Consider the following 17430-nt stretch of genomic DNA (forward strand, 5'->3'; position numbering starts at 1 on the left):
TTAGTTTCTTCTTTTTAATTAGTCTTTTTGTCTTTAGATTTGCCTTTTCGTTATTTGATACATGTGTGCGATCGTGGCGCAGAGAGTTATGCGTCTACTCTCTATACTAAAGTGCTCGGGTTCAAATCGGGCGTTGCAATGGGGAATGGGGTACGCAATGTACCCCACTGGAGCACAAAAATGATTGAGGTGCCAAAAAAAAAGGTCATCCATTATCCTGCGCTAAAGCGCGCGAATAAAATCGTATTATAACGGCCGGATATGTTAGCATAAATATAAAATTGTTTTCACCGTAGTCAGTTATGAAGTTCTTAATAGAGAAAAAATTAAAAAGGTACTGGGAAAACTCTGGAATGGTACATGGTATAACGCATGGTGTAAAGCTCTGAAATAAAAAAAAAAACAAATATTTTCTTAAAATAGAGACAATAGTTTCAGTTGCATGTACGGATTTTTAAAAAAATTATTTGTTACAAAATGGCGGACTTTTGAAAAAAAGTTCCAAAATCAGTGAAAAATTGATCGCTGTTTTTTAACGTTACAAAAAAACAAATTATGCAATCGAAAATTCCGTACGTGCAACTGAAGCTATTGTCTCATATTTTAAGAAAATACTTGTTTTTTTATTTCAGAGCTTCCGTTGTCCCGCTACGCATGCGCCCGTTTTTTTTAAGGCGACTCACACTATTGGCTATTGTAGCTATAAATATTAATAGTTTTTAACAAAAATTTCACAAAAAGTAGTTCACGTTATGTACTTTGTGATGTTAATAAAATGATTTAAAAAAAAAAAACAAATATTTACCAGAAAAAATCCTTAAAAACAACCTTTTTTTTAGCCATTACACTGGTTTCCCCCGTTATGCTAACATATCCGTTATAATACGATATAATAATTTTCTCTTTTATAGCAAGGCCTATATTGAATTTATTTAAAAGAGCATCGTTATGAACATTATTGACGCCAGACAGTCCGACGACAGCAAAGTAAGAAATGCCTGTCAGCATACAAGAATTCCTTTACAGAGTAATTTGTTAACTCGTTCAATACCGATAAAACTTTTAAACATTGCTTTAGTAATAGAATGAATATCATATATTCATCAATTAACACAAATATTTCTTTTTGCCATTAAAATGCTTATAGGGACATTCCAATAAAAATTGTAAGCCTTCCTTAATTTGAGATTTACTTAATTTATCAAATTTTTTCAAATAATTATCAAATTGTTTTCTCTCATATGATCTTAATTTATCACTCTTTAATAAATAAGAACGTCTGACGGGCATTTCTTATCTTGCCAGTGTCGGATTGACGTCAATAATATTGAAAAAGACATGTTTCTAAATGATCATCGGTTTGTCAAATTCTACGTATTGACAAAACCAGAAGTTGATGCTCTATTAAGAAAATTCAATATAGAATCTGTTAAAAAAGAGGAAGTTAAATCGTTTTATAACGGGTATGTTAACTTAGGTGATATAAGATTATTTTCTATGTGGTCAATTTTAAAATATTTAAAGAGCGGAAAAGTGGAAAATTACTGGGAAGAATCTGGAATAGTACATAGTTTCAACAATGCAATAAATGCTAGTCTTATTAGATATTTTATAGAAAAGTTGTGTTTAAGAAAATCTCTATAACCATTGATATATTGAATATATTGAAAATAAAAACAAAATGAAATAATTATCAGCTTAATTATAATATTATAATATGATTAAGAAAGCTCTGAAATATTATATATAAGACTGAAGAAGTTAACTCATATCTAAATTTTCTTCTACAACAAAAATATTTAACATTTGAAGAAATATCAAATCAAGATAAAATCAAAAAATATGAAATTAAAATACCAAATAAAAAAATTCTAAAAGAGTGTAAAAATAAAACAAAATTTTTCTACGATTTTCTTAGAGATTTTTCTTATAGATTTTTGTGTAAGAGCATGTGTAGATATCATTAATAAAATATCTGCTTCTTCTACCGATGAATAATTATTATTACGAACTAATAAGAAGATTCCAATGTACTTATTCCTACTTTTCGAAAAGAGATACATCGCATAATGAAGATTCGACTTATTTCATTGTCAATTTTTTAATGTAATATTTAGAAGCCATTTTAATGTTGGTACTGAAGTATTTATAATTTAAATGTTTAAAAATAGGACGTTTGTAATATTAATTGTAAGACAGGAAATAAAAATTTTTCTCTTTTTGACATTTCTAACGAATAAAAAGACTGTAATTCTAACAATAAGTGATATTTTTCATGCTCTATAACACATGTGCGTGTACAAATAATATATGAAAAATATATAAAATAAGAATATTATTTATCTTCCATTTGTAATTTTCTATGCATTATTAATACTTTCCTTTTATTATAATAATTTGATATAAACTTTTTTTTTTACAGTGACCCATACTATCGTCTCGCAAAATATTTCCCTCTTCTCTTGATTCACTCATGTTTCATACTGAGTTGTAAAGAGAAAGATAGCATTTTTTATGCATATCCAACAGATTTTCTGCAAACTGATAATTCAGCATTCATGAAGGGGAAGGAAAGATAATTGATGATGATTAAAAATAAACATAAAAATCCATTTGTTTCCACGAAGAATTTAGAAAAATTGACTGTATCGTACTTGCGTGAAGTATGTGTATACATCACATATTTTTTTCATTATCAGTTAAAAATATACAGTTATCAACAAACTGATTAATCTAAGGAATTTTCATAAAATCGAGATTTGTATTTTCCATAATTGAAATGTTTGAAACGCTGTAGAATTTTTATATGATTTTAAAGAGTTTATTATTGTTTCATGGATTTAAATGTGATAAAGGTAAAAATCTGCACAATTCAATATCATTTTAAATTGTCACACAATAAAAATTCATTTCTTCACTTTTATTAATTGTTAGCATAAATTAAATATGCGCATGCACGCTTTCTGTAAAAATTACTGTAAATTTCTGTAAAGATTATACCGAATTATATATAATTTTCACTATATATTTCCTCGATGATATGACAATGACAATTAGCGAGATAAGAAATAATATATATTTGCCTTTTTTAGTCTTGTTTTTTTTTTTATTCCTCTAATTATTTTTCAATTTCTTTTTTTATATAAAAATACATATTCAGATATGTCGAGACAGAAAAGAAGAAAAAATTTCCGGTAACTTATAGAAAGCGTTGCACTTTTTTCTGCGACACTCGGTATACACGTCTGTCATCAGAGTCAAAACCGTATATGCCGCATAGTATAAGAACGCCGTATCGTGTACCGTGTCGTATCGTCGCCGGTGCCCGCGACGTATAATATCAGAGCAGGCCCCTAATTCATCATAATAAATACGTGATTTTTTCAAATGGCTATCGCGCGAAAGTTTCCCTGAAAAAGCCTCGTCGCGACGTCGTTCCCCGACGACGTCTTCCTAACGTTTGCCCCCTGGCCCTGACGAGAGAATCGGATTTAGGAGTGGGGTTACGCGGCTCGTGTTTTCATAAGAGAACACGAGCACGAGCACATTATAGTGACACGTATAGATTTCATTTGCATACCGGCCGCGGATCCGGCGATAACGCGACATATGTTCCGTTGATAGCGCGATAGCTGACGTACAAGACGGAAAAGACGGAAATAGTTATGGGAATCGACGGTATGAGGGTCGGCGGAGGTAGATGCCCGCCTCTCCTGGTCGGAGGACTTCTACTGGCGTGCCTCATGCTCATCTGTAACTGGTGGACCCTCTCGTCCGAGAACCTGGAGCTCGTCAGGCAGATCGACGATCTGAACGAGCAGCTCAAGATCAGGTGAGAACTGTCAACAGCGGTTGACAGTTGTCTTGCATCGAACCAAATTTTTCTTACTAACTTATATATACTTTTCGATTATTATATACCAGGTATTTTCTTTATAGCTGAAGAAATAAATAATATATAAAGTATATTATTATCATATATTATTATTATTATTATTATTATTATTATTATATATTATTTTATTATAATATTATTATTCATATATTATATTATTATTACTATCTTTATAGTACATAATAATATACTTTTCCATAAAGAACAGACTTACTGTCAATAAAAATGACAATCATTGATTTTTAGATCGGTATAATTTAATTCTAATCGTATAATTAAGTTTGATTTTCAAAATGTTACGATATTACCACATTGTACGAACTGAAATTATTATAATGAAGATAGCTGAATTAAAATAGTCATAGATATCAAGCAATAAAATTTCTATTTTTTTATATATTTTGTATATGTGAGAATTGTGATTATATCATTTGTGTTATAAAAAGTGATACATGAATTTCCTTTTTGCGACAATCTTTCCTTGCGGCTTATTTGCACAGTACATGTGCATAACATTATGCTTGCCTTCAGTCTTTCTCAGGTTATTCTCACCTGTTTATCAAGATTGTGTGCCTTCTTTCATTGTGATACGGAAATTGATTTTTCTCTTTCAGTGCCGAAGAGAGGGATCAATGTGTGACATTGCGCGGTAACTTGGAACAAAGGTATAAGCATACAGAGGACGAGTTGGCTACGTTACATGTTCGCTTGGAACAGCAAATTGATCTTAAAAAGAAAAATGATGAGCTCGAGGATTCTGTTACTGTGTGCAAAAGTGAGCTGGACTCATTAGCCAAACTGGATGCCACTAAAACCGCGACGCTAGAAACATTGAGATTAGAAAAGGAGACGATTAATACTCAATTAGATGTGAAGCGGAATGAATACAAGGAGCTTCAGGAGGAAGTATACAGAGTATGAACTTTCTTCTTAATAATAACGTTAATGTAAAGTTGAATATGATTTGTAAGAAAGTCCTGGGATGACGAAATATACTTACAACTTATTTTACAGCTGAAAGCAGAGATGGACCAACTTAAGCTTAGTTGTACTTTGCCATCTGAGAAGAAAGAGACTCCGAATCTCCAGCCACGTAAGTTATAATTACCTTCATAATGAATTTCGTTTGACATGCTCCTATAAGTTTGGGTTTTCTCTATTACAATCAACAATCGCACATTCAAATAATAGTCAAAATTTATTTAACTCGAAGCAATTTATATACATAGTACAAAAATTATTATTCGCATTGTATTACTAGTATAATTGTATGAATCGAGATATTTGCTAACTTAGATTGCTAATTGCACCCTGCTTTAACGGCGGAAGAAAGATGCCCTTCGGTCTTTTTTTTTCGAATCTCGTCGATATTCCCATTAATTTTAATTACGTTTAGGCTGCTCATGCAGGAATTAACGCGAGTTAATAGGCACGTTCCCTTTTGTTTGCACACCTTTGACTGGCTCAGCATTATAAGATATTATCGGGGTTTGCTGATCTAGCAATGACAGTGGTTCCTAACAAGCCTCAGTTGCATCTGATAGCGGAGCCTGCTGTAAGAGTATCCGTAGCTGGTCGGCGAGGTTTGATGTTCCACGGAATTCCGATCCTACCATCAGACCCACCCGGTGCTGTGCGCCAAACTCCTCGTTTCTCAGTGACTATGTTGAAGAAAGGTAGTGATACCTTTCCTCGTCCACGGGGCGAGAGAATGCTGCCACAGACATGAAATTAAAGATTCGCAATAGATTTGTATATATAAATTACACAATTTTTTTCGGTACACTTGTAAGTGAACCTTTATTAAGTATAAATCCGCTGTATCGCTTTTAACTTAATGATGTGGTATCACGCGTATCCAGCCCCTTTGTTTCATCCTAATGACACATGAAACATCATTTCTCTAATCTTCAATCGCCGAAACATTTTCATACAAGACAGATTATTCTAATTGTAACACAAGAAATCGTCTGTCTTTATGAAATAAAAATGTAATACAATTCGCTAATTTTTCTTATGCTTTTTTACATTACAAAGTTTAACTTCTCACTATTGTGTACCACTTGTATAATTTAAATCAGACAGAATTAATTTTAGAATCAATAAGTGCCATGCAAGTATTATTACAAATTCATTTTTCTATAAGAATATTGTATTTTCATTGTTTTAGTATGCCTTTTTTTCTAAGTTGATATTAAAGAAGAGAGCAAGAATATATTAAATTGTATTGTGCGTGCTATAAAAGTAAACCTTTACATATCGGATGCTTTGCCATATATGTAAAACATCCAAGATTGTTGAATGATTTATAACTAAGTTATGTGACAGACAACTATAAGATTTATGAGTAATTTTGCGATTTACTTACGCAGCTTGTTGCAATATGACATTATATTTATAATAAAATCTTATACAAATAATATAAAGTATTTAAATATAAACTAAGACACGCGCAAACTTCAATTTGTATTTGCAAAAAATATGTTAAACAATAAAAAAAACGATGTTATAAACTATAACTGTCAACTCTTCAAAAATGTTAGCATAAAACATGTTTACCAAAAAATTACATGTAATATATATTTGATAAAACACCTTTTTTTATACAAAAGAATTGTGTGTGATCGCGCATATAATAATGATTATTGTTATTATTATTTAAAAAAACATTGACATGAGAAAACTAACATATTTTAGATTAACATGCATGGAGTACAGACAAATATATGGTGGAAGTTACATTATTAATTACTAATATGTCTAATGTGTGTGATATAACTCTCATTTAGAGTTGCCATTCTGTATAACGTTATAATTAAAATGTTTTCAGAAATATGTATACGAATTTCATTTATTTTAGTATAGTAATTTACCTTACGTGGCTTTCAGTTGAAACGGAATCGAAACAAGTCAATGGCACGTCGAACGATGCCGCAGAACAGGATATCGCAATCGCCGACAACTTGGAAGATCCTGAGAATCGTGCACGTGGTAATTAGAACATTATATATAGTGATCTCACACATTTTATCGCTTCTATTTTTGCTGGAACGCAGTAAATAATCATGATATTCCACACAAAAAGAGGAATTGGATTGAATTTTTTCTTAAGCACGCATTATTGTACACAACTTTTTATAAAATCTCTTTCTCTATTGACACACACATACAAATCAATAATAAAATAAAATAAAAATAATGTCTTCAATGTAGAAAAAACTGGACTTTAAAATAACTCGAGAGAGAGAACGCAAATTGTAATTAGCGATAATTCTTTTTTTATTTTTTTATTATTTATGTAGATAACAATGCAGATGACATTCAAAATACAGAAGAGACTATGCTACTTCCAGACAATTACGGAGAAGAGGAAAAAATGCAAGGTATGACAAAGAAACCTGGAGATAAAAATATATGATATACCCATGCAATATATATATTTTAAAAGAGAATAACGCAATTTTGCTAAAAAAGAAACTTTAATTTGGTTAAAGTTATAGTTACATATATAAATATTAGCTGATGTCATTATATCTCACACTATATCATACAAAGTATATTTTACTCATTTCATTGTATCATACTTAATTGTTTGTGATACAAGAATTTTTTTATGTATACATTATTATTTTAAAAGCATGTACATTTTTAATAATCTTTTTACATTATTATGAGGATGAAAAACTACAAAGTAATGTACATATGTGCCAAAATAAGTTTATTCTGCTTTTTGATACGCATATATTTGCAAATATATATGGAATTTTTGTGCAATAAGTGAATCGATTGTGATCGTTTAAAGATCTGAGAATGAATGCAAAAGCATTACCAATATTTGATAAGAAAAGACAAAATATCTTGAATGATTTTTTAATAAGCCATGTTTTGTGTCACTTGAAAAAAGTGATAAAACTATGTAATGAACTGTGAATGTTTTATATAAAAATATAAAATCGGATAGTCTTTTTTATTAAATAAATATCCTCGTCTTATCTTTTTTTGCCAGTTTTATTATAGTCTTATAAAAAAAATAGACAATAAATTTTGATATACACAAAGTAGTTTTGCGCTTTCTGTTAATAAAGGTAAGTAACAATACAAATTTGTAACATATTTGTGATAACGGGAATTAATTAGGCATTATATTGCATCAGTTGATTATTTCAAAAGTCTCATCTCTTTCATGTATTCCTTCATGAATGCAGGATTACATTTTTACTGTAAAATTATTTACACATATCCATGATGTGTGTGAAATGTACAAGTTTTGTGTTAGATCCAGTGTATATCGAAAATATAATTAGCTTACATAAAATTTCACACATCTGGGTATCGCGAAATCCCTAAAGTTTACGTGTGATGTTGACTTGCCCTACATTGTGCGATGCATTATTCAATATACATGTCAGGCTACTATTTATATATGTATATGTATATATTAAGTAAAAAATTACATGTCAACCCATATGGTCCATTTTTTCCTAATATTCTATACATATTAAAATTTCAACATTTTCGAAAGTGTATACATATATATATAGCAAATATAAATGAATATGCATATTTAAGTTAAACAAAAATGTAACAGTTTAAAATAATCGTTGATTATTATATTGTTCTCGTAAATTATATATGCTGTTGTTCCTTATATAGGTATATGTTCGCTACATTTTCCATTAAGGTCACGATATTCTCATTATTACGTACAACATTCACAATCTACATCACATATTATACGCTTGATGCTTAATTTATTTAACTCCTACCTGATAAATAAAACGAACCCGCCAATATATAAAATAGCAACGTTACCAAAATTCTTTATATGACTACTCTTCGCATATTATGTCAATCTCTCTAAACATACAGTTATTACATTTACCATACATTTATTTTCATCAATGCAGTTACACTATATTAATTATATATTTCATTGTCAATGCTGCCAGTAATACTTTAATATTTGCTGCTACAAATATAGCTACACTCTCACTGCTTTATTATGAAACAAATCATCAGTACTTGTTAATAGCCAGTATTGAAAATATTGAGAATTATATATATAGTTATATATATTCACAATATATGTATTGTAAATATGTGTTGCAATACACTCGACACATTTGAAAATCATTATGTAAAAATGTGCATTTTAGTCGACGTTTTTTTTTCATGATTAAGTTAATGTACAAGTTAAAGAAGTATTACGACGAAATGCAAAATGTGACTAGGAGAAATTAAGTAACGACTAGATAATTACTATGTGGACTTATGTCTATAAATGATTTTTGTTTCCTCTTCCATTTATATATGTATTAGTATGAATCTCTTTTACTACAAACATCTCACTTAATCAGCTCGTGACTAAATAGCACTACATTAAAGAATAATTAGTGACTGTGATCAATATTTCTAAACTATATGAATTATAATTACATACTTTTAGAGCTGCGCGTGTGATTAGGGCATGAAGATATTGTTAACAAAAATTAAATTGCATTCAAATGCTCTTTCGGGATATATTTCTACCGCAGATACGAGTTCTAATTATTTTAAAGCCTACATGATATTTTTTCCAACTTCCACAGAATTTATGTAATATTTGCTTTTATTGCCAGTTTTTTAATTATTTATATCTATGACAGACACACATTCGTGTATTTTAATTGAGAAATGTCTCTTTGAGATATCTTAAAGAGATCATATGTGTGATTCACATAATACATAACAGTTCTAAACTTTGCAACTTATTGCAACTTTTATATAACTTTCATACATATAATTTGTAGCAGTGTATTCTAACTATTAAAATCATTTAATATTGTATATCTCTTGTATTTACATTGAATTAAATTAGAATAAATAAAAAATTCAATTTTCATATCCCTTTATCAATAATTAAAACTGCAACAATCTGTATTGTAAAACTCTTATAATAATATCTTGCACTCGCTTTCTTTTTCTGTATTGCTAAGAATCACTTCTTACTTTATATACTTGTTAACGCTTTATATATTTCTCTCTTTGGTCACATGATCAGCTACTAATAGTGTAAACTAGAATCTAAACATCGACTATTAGAAAATGATTCGTTAGAGATGAATTTATCCAAAAATTAAGTGAATGCGTTTGCTTTAGGCTCTGCGTTTACCTTCATTTTACGCCACTAATCTTCATGAAACGTAATTTAAAAAAATTGCCGGCCTATACAAGGTAAATTAAAATTGCGGAAGAAATCTTAGAAAACTGGAAGTCTCGTAAGTGTGCGGAAAGTATGAATCCACTGTATATATATATATATATATATATATATATATATACAGGGTGTCCTATTTTAACTTTCACACTGTAATATCTCGAAAACCATGCATTTTCAAAAAAAAATGTTTCAGACAAGTTATTTGACTTGAAGGGGATCATAAGAAGATGCCATTGGTTTGACCTTAGATAGTCGTTTGAAGGTCACCTTTAATTCCTTAAATGGAAACTCCCATTTTCCATTATTCTTGTAGCTTAGCTCAAAAACCTTTTAAAACACTATAATAAAATATTTTTTCATTAAGTATTTTCCGAGTTATTTTATATTTTAATCTGACATATTTTGATATAAAAAATAAAATATTTCGTAAAATATTTAGTTGTCGATAATCTTACCGTAATACTTTTATGTACAGGATGAGAGAAATCAATTTGTGTAAAAAAATCAAATAATTGTTAAAAAAAGATACATTGTAAATAATTACATATTTTTTCTTAAAAAATTTTTTTTTTTTATACCAATTGATTTGTCTAATTATTCTTAAAATATTTAATAAAAAATACTTTATTATAGTGTTTTGAAAAGCTCTCGAGCTAAGCTACAAGAATATGTAATGGAAAATGGGGGTTTCCACGAATCCCCCATTTCCATTTAAGAAATTAAAGGTGACCTTCACATGATCTTCAAACGACTATCCAAGATCAAATCAATAGCACCATCTTATATCCCCCTTCAAGCCAAATAACTTTTGTCTGAAACATTTTTTTTGAAAATGCATGGTTTTCAAGATATTACGGTGTGAATGTTAAAATGGGTATATGTACTCTGTGTGTATATATATATATATATATATATATATATATATATATATAATATGTGTGTGTATATGTGTATCGTGTTTTGTTTCTCTGTGTTGAGCAGCATGCGCGAATGATCGATTAATCCGAGATCTCAGATCTAACATAAATACAATATGCATTATTCCAGTCTCTCTCTGTTCTGTTTACAATTTTAATTTACTATATTCGGAGTACATGCACCCGCGGGGGTCAACAATAAGGCAGTGAGATGTTAACGAATCATCAGTCTCTAAACGAGGGAAATTATATAGCGTATAAAACAAAAATATTATCGGTAATATCTACTTCGTTGTGTGATCTGTGCTACGATATTATTCTCGTCATTGCTATTGGTATCCTCTATTGGTTCAATAGTCTCACTACTAGAAGATCTCGTTATCGAAACTTCGCAGTTTTTTTTTCTTAGGGTGAATAGTGCAAAGCATGCCTCTGCTTTCGTCGAAAGATAAAAGCGAATATCGAACGGATTCGCCACCAACGGCTGCGCTTGCGATGTGAGTTGCGGGATCTCTCTTTAGCGCGTATTTGCCTGACCAGGGAGAAGAATGCATCGTCTACGAATTGTCGGAGAGCGGCGGATGTCTCGTAAAACGGACAGCCAAGTTCCTCCGCTAGTGCCTTGCCCTCCTCCGTGGTCACCTGAAATAACATAACTCCGAGAATTCAATATATATGCGAGAGAGATCTATATATATATACACAGAGTGGTTCACATAAAATATTACAAGCCAATAACTCTAAAAATATTTATCGAATCAAAAAGTTGTGTTCATGAGAAAGTTTCATGTATTCGAGGGGCCTTTCTAACTACGTAAACATAAAGTCGCTCCTACTGCCCCTTCAAGGGAGACGGGGAGTAACTTCCTAATTTCAAATGGAATCCTCTATAAAATGTTACATATTTGGATTCTATGGGAAAAAGCAAGTAAATTTTATCTGAAACATTTCTTTGAAAAATTCTTCTATCAGTTATAAGCATTTAAACTTTTAGTGATTTCATTTGACTAGACTCAATTGATAAGCTTGCGTTCGTAATGAAAATAAAATAAAAAACAATCTTGGAGTATGTACTTGATATTAACAGGAAAAAACATACATACATACATACACATTAATCGGGAAACGTAAATACAGGTTTATATATTTAGTTAGTTTTAAGCTGTCGTTTTAAACATGAACCCAGAAATGTTGTTTAGAGTTAGACAAAATTTTGTAGAAAGAATTAATAAATGTTTAGATGAGAATGAACAATAATTCAAATATTTAATAAAGTAAAAAAAGCAAAAAAACTATGAAGTCTTTCATTTAATTTATGGTTTTATCGTTAGTTTGAATGTACTCTATAAAGTTCAAATGTTTATAACTTTTGATAGAAGCATTTTTCAAAGAAATGTTTCAGATAAAATTTACTTGTTTTTTCCTGTAGAATCCAAATATGTAACATTTTATAGGAAGTTCCTTTTGAAATAATGAAGTTACCCTCGCCCCCCTTGAAGGGAGAGTGAGAGCAATTTTATGTTTACGCGTAGTTAGAAAGGCCCCTCAAATACATGAAATTTTCCCATGAACAATTTTGTGATACCATAAATATTTTTAGAGTTATTGGCTTGTAACACACTTTACATGGGCCACCCTATATATCCAGGGTGTCTACTCAAATCTTGTAAAAAAATGTCCTGATCTTCCAGGCATTTTTGAATAGCTTTGAAATTGGATAGCTTTCATAAGATAAATTTTTCACCTGTGTAACATTTTCATTTTTTTATCATTTAAAATTACAATAAAGAAATATATTGCATACTCAATATTTTGTTAAGATATTAAATATATATAAACAGATATATATATTTATAATATATTTTAAAGAAATAATTAACTTGGCTTGCCGACTGTTTACAATATGAAAGCAAAATTATCAGAGAAATTTTTAAAAAAATTTGGAAGTCCCAATAAAATTCCATGAAAATTTCCTAATTTTTCCAAGTAGAAAAAAAATCTTTGAAGAGTCCAAGTTTTCTACGTTTCTTCAGGGAGTAGACACTTTGATATCTCATTGTTTTTATATATAATTACTATGTATATTCTGTTACGTCAACTCAACAGAGAGTATCCAAAGTACCTTTCGCTGCTGTTGGAGATCACACTTATTGCCGACTAGTACTAGAGGAATGTCCTCGTTGGCGCGCACGCGTGATATCAGTTTCCTATACTCCATCGTCTCTTGGAAGCTGTGCCTATCTGTCACCGAGTAACATATCATGAAACCTTCGCCGCATCTCATATATTGCTCGCGCATCGCCGTAAATTCCACCTGTGCACAAGGCAAGAGGATCGTTCCCAATTGTAATAACATTAAACAAGGATGCACATGAGAGGAACATATATCAATATATATCGCATGATGCTGATTTTGACCATCGTAACATACATAAGAATCTCGAACCTGTCCAGCTGTGTCCAGGATATCCAGGAGAGCCGCCTCACCATCGATAACCGCTTGCTTCTGATACGAGTCCTCTACGAATGAAAGAGAAATCATTATTAAACAAACTTGAGCAGTGCTCTCTTAGCATTTGATTAACTTACCTATAGTGGGATCGTGATAGTTGAGGAACCTATGGCTGACAAACTGCAGAGTAACAGCTGAAAAGCAACCATCGTCACAGAATGCGATTCAAATATAATGTTAAATGTTTTAATTAATCTTAATCGCTTATATATACGATACCTGATTTGCCGACACCACCGTCGCCCAGCACCACGATTTTGTAGACCCTGAGTCCACCTCTGGTGGTGGGGTGCGTCATCACCGGCACAACATCGTCCCCGCCGTTACAGGCGGCGATCTTGTCCTGGGAATTCGCCGCGGTGGCCGACATTCTCCTGGCGGTTGGTCGACGTGCGTGCACGTTGACCTGCGTGCTTAGCGCCCACGAGAGCGCCGACATACTTGACCCTCGGCGAAGCGATTGACACACTTGATCGCACCGTATCGGGGCGATACGTTACTAGACGACACACCCGTGTTGTTGTTGTGGATCGTTGCTGCTCCGCGATAAATGCAGGAAAGAACGACGTTACTCATGTTTAACGCCGTGGAAGGGAAATTTGGTTGACCGTGATTTAGATCCTCGCGGCCGGCATGACTCGTCGAGAGGGCGAAGCGCGCGCACCTGATCTCGTCAGCCGGTCAACCGGACAGTTCGCACCACACAGACTACAGACTGCCACAGACTTCTATCAGAGAGAAGAATGAGAGTCGCCACCATAGTTCACCATAGACATAGTATATAGTATATCTAGACCGAGTGTTGAGGAGTGAGGGCCAAGGTGCACGTAGAAAAGGACATACTCTGTTCCGTGCCCCTTGCGTTCTCTCTCACTCGCATGTAACATAGCGAAAAAGTACACTATGCTACGTGCGAGCGAGAGAGAACGCAAGGAGGCCATATCCACTTTCGGAGCCGATAAAACAGCCGATTGGTTCATGTCCGTGCTACATCCACTTTTCGATTTTAGTTCATGTCCGTGCTACATCCACTTTTCGATATTGTCGATGCTGGTAGCATCAAACTGATCGTTTGACAAAGAGAGATGATGCGCTGTCTTTGTCTCTCTTTCATCGCGTATGTGTGTAGCGTCCGTGAAGGCACACACCGATACGTTGAGCACACGGATACGATTGTTGGGAGATAATATCAGACAAGGAGCGACAATCGCGTGCTATCCTTGTTCCTCTAGTGTATCGCTTTACGGCCGAAATACGGCCTGAAAATGCTTTCTGGCCTCTCGTGACAGAAAACAGTTATGCAACAAGGCTAATAAGCACCACTTTTTGAGAATTTTATACTTGCGTATATATGTGGATATATATATGTTTAATAGAACATACTCATGTCGCTGCATTTCGTCGGTATGACAGGTTTTGTAACCTAAATAAACGTCAACTTTAACTATTAATATTTCGCTTCGCGGGGCAGAGCAACGCTTTTTTCTGCTATATTCTTTCGTTTTATGCAAAAACGCATCGAATGAGCATAATTTCATCGATATTAGAGGTGAGGACGCTAAACTGAATAATTACCGACTTGATGATTTCTTGCTTTCTTACTATCGATACTACAACGGGATATAATACGAAGTACATTATACATATTTATTACAGTGTGTAATATATATTTATTATATTCAAATATATTATATTAAAAAGAATTATGTTGATAAATAATAATAATTATTATTATTAAAAAAATATATTGATTAAACTATTATATTAATTATAATAATGAATTTTTTAATGAACATAATTTTTTTTTGTACAATGCATTTGAAAATAATATACAGGGTGCGGCATTTATAGTGACGCGGGCATATTTTTCGGAAACGAAGTGAAATATCATTAAAAATTGAAAAAATTCCGTAAATAAAAGCGCGCGCGTAGCGCGCGCCTGTGTTGTTCTAGTACTTAAAAAAAAAAAGAGTGATAAACTTGTAACCGTTTGTGAAATTGTATATTTCAAATTTAAAGCAGATGTTCACACACACACACGCAATTCTACAAGCTATTTTTATTATTATGGACAACCTGAATTATTAAAAAAAATAAAAGTAAAATTCTAACGACTTGCTGCATATGCTACTTCTATATGTATGCTACTTCTCTTACATATGTTAATGATATGTTACTTCATATCATTAATAACTGTCATCGTAGAAAACATGTACTTTGATCGTTGTTTTTTAATACATTTTACGTATTAGTATTTATATTTAAACTTTTATGAAACACTGGTTTTTTACAAACATTCCATCCTTTAAGCGCTTTTAAAGCATCTATTCTTAGGTATTTATGTATGTTTTTGCAATGTGATTACTTGAACCTTGTTTTTTAATTTGTTACGTATGAATACTGCGTAGAATGGAAATCATTGCATATTGAAATAAAGTTAATACTTGCAGATATCATTTTAGATATCACTATAAATAGAAAATGTAAAATGCATAGATATTCATTCATCTAACGATATAACAATATATATAAGTCATATATATAAGTCAATATATATAAGTCACAATATATATAATTGCGCATTGTCAATCATTACACATATATTTGAAATAAAGTTGGTATTTGTAGATAGTATTTTAAAAAATGTGGAATCTACAATAGAAAAATATTTAAAAAACTTTAATAAAATAATGTGTGAAAAAATAAACATGTCTGATGGCTTCTGCATACAGGACGCGGAAACGCTTGCCGCGCGGCAAAAGGAGACGGGGTAGCCAATCAACTTACAACTTTTCCATTATACTATGTCTATGCCTGGCATTCTAATTAACTGTGTTATAGATTCAGTACAATGAGGAAATATGGTCAGATATATTTTTATAAGAAATTATTTATTCATCATTGGTGTGCGCAGGTTTATTTGTTGCGCATAATGCGACCTTCGATGCATATCCTTCATTGTGTTTGCGGTATTTATCTAATTCATCTAATCTATCTAACATATCTATCTAAAAGTAATCTTTTTCTCCTTTTGCCTCCTCATAGAGGAAGCTTTGTTTTCGTGACAAAAATTTTTTTTGAGTTTATTACTAATGATGTAGTACGAGATGCATATAATGGTAATGAAATTTTAAGAAAGTACAATAAGATGATACGTACGAATGCGCGTTATCCCCTCCATTGCTGAGCCGTGAGCCGCGGGACATGTTTCCGGCTACGTAGAATTGACCACACTAGACTGGATAGACTAATGCTGTGTTCCGATTCCCCACCCGGGTGCACCCGATATTATAGTATATGTCACGTATACTATAATATCGGGTGCACCCGGGTGGGGAATCGAAACACAGCTCTAGATAGGATAGGGTTAACTCTAGGATAGAGTTCAACAACGGCTGAGTTCCGACTGACAACTTGTCGGGTTCGGATGTGTTTCGCCGTGCTTACCTAACCAGTGCCAATCAAACCGAAGAAGAAGAAGAAAAAGACAACAACGGCTGCTGAAACGAATCGGTTACATACCGCCAGTGGAAGCTGAAAAAGCGTATTACGCTTCTCAACGGGCTGGAGATATAGCAGTCTAAGGGCTCGAACAAAACACTCTCCAAAAAAGCCGGTGTGGTTCAGTTTCTAGGCTCGCAGGCATTGCCTGGCTTTTCCTGACGGGTCATTTCAAAGAAAAGTAATAAAGAAGCTATGAGTTCCTCAAGTATCAAAGACCCGCGCTTTCGAGATAACGCTTGGTATCGAATTGTCCATAAATTAATCACTGAGGCTGACATCGAGATCAACGGCTCACGTCCTTTTGATATCCGTGTAAAAAACCCTGAGTTTTTTAAACGCGTGTTACAAGATGGTTCACTGGGTCTCGGTGAAAGTTATATGGATGGTTGGTGGGAATGCGACC

The 17430-nt window shown here is 32.3% G+C and overlaps 2 protein-coding genes across 4 annotated transcripts; one reads left to right on the forward strand and one right to left on the reverse strand.

Annotated features, from left to right (window-relative positions):
* The first annotated feature begins 3269 nt into the window (after nt 1-3269).
* Nucleotides 3270-7853, forward strand: LOC115238138 (Golgi membrane protein 1-like). 2 transcript variants are annotated; one of them, XM_029811721.1, is made up of 6 exons: nt 3270-3832; nt 4510-4810; nt 4910-4988; nt 5398-5571; nt 6785-6886; nt 7198-7853. In XM_029811721.1, the coding sequence occupies exons 1-6, from the start codon at nt 3666-3668 to the stop codon at nt 7311-7313; spliced, it is 939 nt and encodes a 312-aa protein (XP_029667581.1). In that variant the 5' UTR covers nt 3270-3665; the 3' UTR covers nt 7314-7853. The 2 variants fall into 2 exon arrangements, with proteins under 2 accessions (XP_029667581.1, XP_029667582.1); XM_029811722.1 differs by lacking the exon at nt 5398-5571.
* Nucleotides 7854-11012: 3159 nt separating this feature from the next.
* LOC115238144 (GTP-binding protein Rit2) lies at nt 11013-14289 on the reverse strand. Of its 2 annotated transcripts, none has more exons than XM_029811732.1 (5): nt 13743-14289; nt 13601-13657; nt 13458-13531; nt 13134-13325; nt 11013-11653 (listed from the first exon to the last, which is right to left on the reverse strand). In XM_029811732.1, exons 1-5 carry the CDS (start codon nt 13960-13962, stop codon nt 11417-11419), a joined length of 780 nt encoding a protein of 259 aa, XP_029667592.1. In that variant the 5' UTR covers nt 13963-14289; the 3' UTR covers nt 11013-11416. The 2 variants fall into 2 exon arrangements, with proteins under 2 accessions (XP_029667592.1, XP_029667591.1); XM_029811731.1 differs by having other exon boundaries at nt 13443-13531; nt 13743-14287.
* Nucleotides 14290-17430: the final 3141 nt, after the last annotated feature.

Source organism: Formica exsecta, unplaced genomic scaffold, assembly GCF_003651465.1.
Source record: "Formica exsecta isolate Colony F162 unplaced genomic scaffold, ASM365146v1 scaffold321, whole genome shotgun sequence".
Classification (NCBI taxonomy): domain Eukaryota; kingdom Metazoa; phylum Arthropoda; class Insecta; order Hymenoptera; family Formicidae; genus Formica; species Formica exsecta.

Bases quoted from the DNA above. Each gene is read 5' to 3' on its own strand.
- LOC115238138 (XM_029811721.1), top strand. From the start codon at position 3,666: ATGGGAATCGACGGTATGAGGGTCGGCGGAGGTAGATGCCCGCCTCTC. The intron at 4,989-5,397 runs GTAAGTTATAAT...TTGCTGATCTAG, and splicing joins GACTCCGAATCTCCAGCCAC to CAATGACAGTGGTTCCTAAC. The intron at 5,572-6,784 runs GTAGTGATACCT...CGTGGCTTTCAG, and splicing joins AGTGACTATGTTGAAGAAAG to TTGAAACGGAATCGAAACAA.
- LOC115238144 (XM_029811731.1), bottom strand. From the start codon at position 13,962: ATGTCGGCGCTCTCGTGGGCGCTAAGCACGCAGGTCAACGTGCACGCA. The intron at 13,658-13,742 runs GTATCGTATATA...GTTGCTTTTCAG, and splicing joins CGGTGGTGTCGGCAAATCAG to CTGTTACTCTGCAGTTTGTC. The intron at 13,532-13,600 runs GTAAGTTAATCA...TTTCATTCGTAG, and splicing joins CTATCACGATCCCACTATAG to AGGACTCGTATCAGAAGCAA.